Source organism: Bactrocera tryoni, chromosome 3, assembly GCF_016617805.1.
Source record: "Bactrocera tryoni isolate S06 chromosome 3, CSIRO_BtryS06_freeze2, whole genome shotgun sequence".
In the NCBI taxonomy this organism is placed as follows: domain Eukaryota; kingdom Metazoa; phylum Arthropoda; class Insecta; order Diptera; family Tephritidae; genus Bactrocera; species Bactrocera tryoni.
Window position 1 is genome coordinate 82,049,970 of NC_052501.1, and position 6,924 is coordinate 82,056,893.

The window sequence follows — 6,924 nt, forward strand, 5'->3', positions numbered from 1 at the left end:
AATTTCATTTTTATTTAATGGAAAAGTGAATCGATTTTCCTTCTAAATATAGTTCGACTGCTTTTCATAGGCGTTGTAATTGAACTGTGTGTAAAAGTGTAACTAAGCAGACCTTATATGCTAATCATTAAATAGCTGTAGTTGAAATAATGAAATACCTTTGAGGGCATTCTCAGAAATGTTCGGTAATATATTTCTTAAACGTTTTTGTCTATACAATAGTTGAATCAACTGTCAGTTGTTTTTTGTTGTAAATATTCAGCTGATTAGTACTTTAGTTGTTGTCTTAAGGCGCTAGTCGTCTACGCCTATAATATTAGCTCTTATCAGTCGTTCAAGCCCGAGCTCATTTGTTCTCAAGCGCATACACCTAGCAGAAGTATATACCATATATATGTATATAACTATTATGTCGATTATACTGAGTCTTATCAATATGAATGATTATTGCACTTCGTTTCAAATTAACTAGTTTTTAGTGTGCTTTCGGTACAGAGACATGACTTTATGAATATTAAAAATTATTTTTGCAATTATGTAAACTATGATATTGTAAAAAATTTACCGCCCCCGGGTGGGCTCGAACCACCAACCTTTCGGTTAACAGCCGAACGCGCTAGCCAATTGCGCCACGGAGGCTACAAAATCTGTTGGTCTAAAATAGGGTTCAAAAAGAAATATGAAGAAAAAATAGAGAATATAGAAAACATTATATCAATATTTTCCTTCTTGAGCAGATTTAAAAAGTTGGTAGCATTGAAGATAGCGAATAACTCAGATCAATGAGGTATCTGTTTTACAAATTCAACTTGATAACTTTGTTGTTGTTTTACTTGTAAGAGAGCAGAGAAACGACCAGTCGAAGACAGGTATTGCTTTAACTCTATTCTTTCACAACTTAGGAAAGAAAATTAGAAGAAATAAAGAAACTAGGAGGAGTTACTACTTACTGGAATAATATGAGAATCTAAAATAAGTTTCTTTATTAATTTTCTATCAAGACACACTCATCATATGCTATTCAAAGTTTTTTGATAAGACGCTTTCAATGGAATTTACAATTAAAGCTAACTGCTTTGCTTACAATTCCTGAAAGGTTAGACAAACTACTTATAAAGGTGATATGTAAGCATTTTAATCAACACAAATACAAACATTACTTTCTAAAGCCTGCGAATTTTAATTCTCAGGCGATAAACTACAACTGAACGTAGTATCCGTTAAATATTTTCTATCAACAAAATCTCTCTTCTCATGAATTGCACATTTCGTGGGAATGCAGCATATAACAAAAGCCTGCTTAATTTACAATAAAAAGCTTCCTGTAAAAATTCGCAATAATTGCAGTAAATAAGTTTATACTGATAACATGTCTCTAGATTACATCTCTAGTATATAAAATGTTAGACTACATTGACAGTCTTCAATAAACTAACAAAAGCAAAACAAAACAAGTTTAACATAAAAGTTTCAATCATTTCCAGCATTTTGGCGACAATATTGATCTGCATATGTGCTTTCACAGCTTTATGTAGTAATCTAAAGAATCAAACACCAAATCAGACTGTACATACATATATCGTGTCTCAGTTTGTAACACACCAAGGAAGCTGTTATGAGTTTGTATTATGAACTCTACCGCAAAATATGCTGTAACGCCCCCGGGTGGGCTTGAACCACCAACCTTTCGGTTAACAGCCGAACGCGCTAGCCAATTGCGCCACGGAGGCGATGATTAATACTTTCTTGAGTATCTATAATCGCTGACCATTCGATCCTTGTTTACTTTATTTCCTGAGTTTTCTTGTTTCCAAGACAGAAATCAGAATCAATCCTTATATTGTGTAGCTGGAAAAGTATTTTCTTATTTCTAATTAAACTTAAACTTATTTTTTTATATTTATAATGAACTTTAATGAACCAAATATGTACAATTTAGGTCGACCACTTTTTGCCATTTTTCCGCTAGAGACATTAATCCATCAGTGTAAAACTTTTCTGGTTTCTCGGCGAAAAACTGCGAAAAGTAATTTAAGTATGCATTGACCGAAAAAAATGGTAGTCCGATGGTGCAAGGTCAGTGCTATATGATAGATGCATCAAAACTTCCCAGCCAAGCTCTCCCAGTTTTTGCTGAGTCGTCAAAGATGTGTGCTGTCCCCTTTCTGTTGATCAGTCCTGGTCGTTTTCGATTGCTTGCTTCAATCTCATCAGTTGTCGACAATAAAATGTAGAATCAATCGTTTGACCAGGATGGAGCAGCTCATATTGGATGATTCTTTTCTAACCCCACCAAATATTCAGCATAAACTTTCGAGCGTCAATTCTGGCTTTGTGACCATTTGTTGAGCTTCACCATGCTGGGACCATGAACCTTTTCGCACATTATTGTCGTATTCGTCTCCTGTTACCATTCACTTCAGAAATGTTCGATTTCATTTCGTTTCAGCAAAGAATCGCATATATTAATTCGGTTCATTAAATTTTTCACAGACATGTGTTCATGTGGTACCCAAACATCGAGCTTCTTTTGGTAGCCAGCCTTCCTTAAATGGTTCAAAACAGTTTGATGATGAATATAAAGTTCCTTAGCGATATCATGGCTGCTCATCTGACGGTCCCGGTCAATCTTTTCCATAATTTGATCGAATTTTCCAACGATATGTCGACCAGAGCGAGATGCATCTTTCACAACGAAATTGCCAGAACGGAAGCGAGTGAATCATTCTTGCGCTACACGAACTGATACAGCATAGTCCTCGTAAACTTCACAAATTTCATTGGTGGCTTGCGTGGCATTCGCGTCTCTCTTACGCCTACTTCCCTACACTTCCTACATGTGGGCGTATTCAAATTAAATTATATCAAATATATCAATTTCAATTAGGGAAGTTTTCAATTTGATCTTTTGTTAATCGTTGATTCCATGGATCTACAGAACCTGTTAGAGCTTTAAAAAATTATGAAATGATCAAAAGAGCTGCCACTTAGAGGAAAAAACTCAAAAATAGTAAAATCTCTTCATTTTTGACTACGAAAATTTTCACTTTAGTTTAAACCCGAATAGTATATAAATAAAGCCTTGGTACCACTTACAAAGATTCTGTGCAAAATCAGACAATCTGAATTTAAATTAAATTACAAAAGAGATAAGGGAGAAATTCCTAACACAAGTACTTATATGATCAGATCATAATTTCAAATTAAGCGGAACATCTCTTGATATCTCTTGTATATTGCAACGAATATTGAAATAGTTTCTGTTTTAGGAATTCCAATGCATTGAAATAAATATTTCCTGCTAATTCGAAAGTGCATCGTGCGTTTAACGAAAAACAAACATTGCGATTACAAGGAATTACTAATAATGCGCTTTCACCGTAACTAAGCCCAACAGTGTAACCGTAACTAATTGATAAGAGTATTAGTATATAAAGACACGCACTGCAGTCAGCATATCATTCAGTTCGGTTATACATTACAGTAATCTACTAAACACAACCCACAAAATCAGCAAAACATGAAATCTTCTATCATCTGCTGCATCCTGGCGACAGTGCTGCTCAGCCTGTGCATTTTTAACGCGGACGCGGGTCTGCGCAAGCCCAAGAAGCTCACACCGGAATTAGAAGCAAAGTTCGAAGTCTTGACCGCTTGGATTGCCTATCGCCTCAATTTGAAACATGCCAAGGAAGCTTGTGTGGGCGAATATGGCTTTTCGGATGAGCTCGCCACCAATCTGGTCAAAATAAAGGTGGCGAACCCAAATGATCGCGAGAAGTGCTACGTGAACTGTCTCTACAATAAATTGGTATTCTATAAGGATGATGCCATCAACAAACAGGCCATGAAGGAGTCGTTGTATGAAATTGTTGGTGAACAACGCTTACTGAATATTGTTGATGGTTGTCTCAACGCTGGCGGCACCAATGCGTGTGATAAGGTGTATAAATTCCATGCTTGCGCCTCACCGGAATTCGACAAAGTACGCAGTGATATATTCTTGCCCGACGAATAGATAATTTCTATTAACTTGAGTTAATGTATTTATTTAAAACAATTTATTTAAGAGATTTTTTGATTGTAAATTACAAACATTTTTAGTAAGAATAAAATTTTTAATAAAACAATTTAGTTAAGTTTTTCTTTCTATTGTATATGTTGATAAAATTATAACATTTAATAACAGGGTAAAGAAAACATCGGTTTTCTTATATTGGCGGAGAGAAGTTATAGGGAAAGTTGTGGACTCTCACCAAAGGTGGTGTTTTTGTTCTACGAAACCGTAGTGAAGGCAATCATGTTCTGTGGTTTATTTGTCTGTTAGGGGGCGCTGGAAAAGACTACACTTTTTAAGAAGCTTGAAAGTGTCCAAAAAGCGGCTCTAAGAGGCATCTCTGGTACCCTGCGGACTACACCACAATATCATTTTATGACAATTTAAAAATCACCCTTGCACATTGCAGGAAGGTTTTTGCTGCGAAATGTGATCTAAGGCTCAGGGAACCTGGGTATACTTGGATCACTGCACATTCCACTTGTAGCGGCTTTTTCTTAGCTCACATACCGGCGAAAGATACCATATGTGAATGGGGAGAAGTCGCTGGAGAAGACGCGCAGTGAGCGTTTTAACGAATGGGTCGAAACACGCCAATCTAAGATTGAGGCTACCGGAAAAATGGTACGCTTTTCAGGCCGACGTGCCTGCTACTAAGGGGTGGCAGACATTCTGGTAAGGAGTACAGTCTCTTTTAGAGAGGTGGGCATTAAGAGCTTGATAACTGTTTGCTCAAATTTCGTCGAGGATTGGTCTCTTCTCACAAGAATTGGCATCAAGCTACTTCATAATCAGACTCGTTTGGGTGCCTGGCCAGAGCGGAATCGCTGGCAATTACAAAGCCGGCATTGACATTGGAATGTGATTGAGTTGGATCTCCATTAGCATCTTGCGTTCTAGCGCCAGATCAATGGACCTCGCATATGATTAGCAACGCAGGTTGACGACTCACTTCTGTGCGACTGCGAGATTTTTTTGACCTAGAGCAAAATGCAGGAGATCTTCTGAATTCCTGCCCTGAACAATGGGCTTTTATGCGGAAAGGTTAAAAAAATTTTCGGACATAACCAGTTTTATCTTCGGTGAATCAAAAGACGTAACCGAAACTGATATTGGCCGTCTCAACGAATTTTTGATTGGATCGAAGCGCTTCGACTATTTATAAGGGTGTTTTAATTATTATATAGGAGATGCCGGTTAGAACGGATCTCTTAACCTAACCTAAAAACCGGGATAAGGATTACATGTCCAGCATAGTTAGCTACAAATTTTAGAACATTGTAGGCTTACCATCAGTTCAACAATATATTTTAAATTTAATACATAATAATTTTAGAATATATTTACACTTAATTTTAGAAAAGCAATGGAATATGTCGTCTACTTAAATTTTTGTCATCTATCTTGATTCAAAGTTCGAAAAATTTTAAAATTGCATATTTTCTGCATTTTTGTCACCCTGTTAATGTTTTATTTTGTTTCAAATAATTGTGTAATAACTTTCTCACATTCTAGCGAATTTAAAAAAAATCTAGTCCATATTTCGTAGTAATCTAAAATTATAAATAAACCCTTTTTACAACTTACAAAGATTATCTTCATGATTCAGACTACCTGAAATTAAATTAGTTTGTAATACTGATAAGGAAATTCGCAGTACACATGTAAGTATATATCATCGGAAAATACCAAAGTATGAACATCTGTTCATATCTCCCGATTATTGCAATGAATATTGAAATAGTTCCTATTTTAAGAATTTCATTGCATTGTAATTAACGTATTTCTTGATAATTCAAAAGTGCTTCGTGCGTTTAACGAAAAATAAACATTGCGATTACAAAGAATTACTAATAATGTAGTGCTTTCACCATAATTAAGCCCGACTTTGTTGTCTAACCGTCACTAATTGATAAGAATATTAGTATATAAAGACCCGCACCGCAATCAGCAAATCATTCAGTTCGATTATACATTACAGTAATCTACTAAACACAACCCACAAAATCAGCAAAACATGAAATCCTCTATCATCTGCTGCATCCTGGCGACGGTACTGCTTAGCCTGTGCGTTTTCAACGCGGAAGCGGGTTTACGCAAACCAAAGAAGCTCACACCAGAATTAGAAGCGAAGTTCGAAGTCTTGACTGCTTGGATAGCCTATCGCCTCAATTTAAAACATGCCAAGGAAGCTTGTGTGGGCGAATATGGCTTTTCGGATGAGCTCGCCACCAATCTGGTCAAAATAAAGGTGGCGAACCCAAATGATCGCGAGAAGTGCTACGTGAACTGTCTCTACAATAAATTGGTATTCTATAAGGATGATGCCATCAACAAACAGGCCATGAAGGAGTCGTTGTATGAAATTGTTGGTGAACAACGCTTACTGAATATTGTTGATGGTTGTCTCAACGCTGGCGGCACCGATGCGTGTGATAAGGTGTATAAATTCCATGCTTGCGCCTCACCGGAATTCGACAAAGTACGCAGTGATATATTCTTGCCCGATGAATAGTAAGGTTACATTGAGATAGATGTGTCTGATGAAGTGGCGCTGGAGAGAGGAGAGTACTCGAATCCATGATTTGTTCTTATACCTATAAAATATTTTAGATATTGTAGTTTAATTAAGATTAATAAAAATTAGTAGCTAAATGTGGAATGAGTTTTGTTTTCATTGAATGTACATAAAAATAATTTTTAACCAGAAAACCAAGATTTCTACTGCTTGTGGGATCTTTAAGAGTGTTTCGGCTAATTATTTAGGTATGTATATGTTTAGGTAAATTGAATTAATCTGAATTGCCGATAGATTTTAGGTTTAGTTAGCTCTTCAAGTCAAAATGTTTTGCTTACATTCTCAAGTT

At 36.2% G+C, this 6,924-nt stretch overlaps 2 protein-coding genes and 2 non-coding genes across 4 annotated transcripts; 2 read left to right on the forward strand and 2 right to left on the reverse strand.

Annotated features, from left to right (window-relative positions):
- Positions 1–565: 565 nt before the first annotated feature.
- On the reverse strand, positions 566–639 carry Trnan-guu. Its single transcript has one exon. It is a non-coding gene; the product is annotated as a tRNA-Asn (tRNA).
- A 1,017-nt stretch (positions 640–1,656) lies between these two features.
- Trnan-guu lies at positions 1,657–1,730 on the reverse strand. The gene has a single exon. It is a non-coding gene; the product is annotated as a tRNA-Asn (tRNA).
- Positions 1,731–3,474: 1,744 nt separating this feature from the next.
- LOC120771497 (general odorant-binding protein 56a-like) lies at positions 3,475–4,062 on the forward strand. The gene has a single exon (XM_040099545.1). It carries the CDS (start codon positions 3,521–3,523, stop codon positions 4,016–4,018), a length of 498 nt encoding a protein of 165 aa, XP_039955479.1. The 5' UTR covers positions 3,475–3,520; the 3' UTR covers positions 4,019–4,062.
- Positions 4,063–6,033: 1,971 nt separating this feature from the next.
- LOC120771397 (general odorant-binding protein 56a-like) lies at positions 6,034–6,712 on the forward strand. The gene has a single exon (XM_040099366.1). It carries the CDS (start codon positions 6,075–6,077, stop codon positions 6,570–6,572), a length of 498 nt encoding a protein of 165 aa, XP_039955300.1. The 5' UTR covers positions 6,034–6,074; the 3' UTR covers positions 6,573–6,712.
- The last annotated feature ends 212 nt before the right edge of the window (positions 6,713–6,924 follow it).

What these genes read in the sequence shown, in the direction of transcription:
- LOC120771397 (XM_040099366.1), top strand. Translation starts at nt 6,075, where the DNA reads ATGAAATCCTCTATCATCTGCTGCATCCTGGCGACGGTACTGCTTAGC.
- LOC120771497 (XM_040099545.1), top strand. Translation starts at nt 3,521, where the DNA reads ATGAAATCTTCTATCATCTGCTGCATCCTGGCGACAGTGCTGCTCAGC.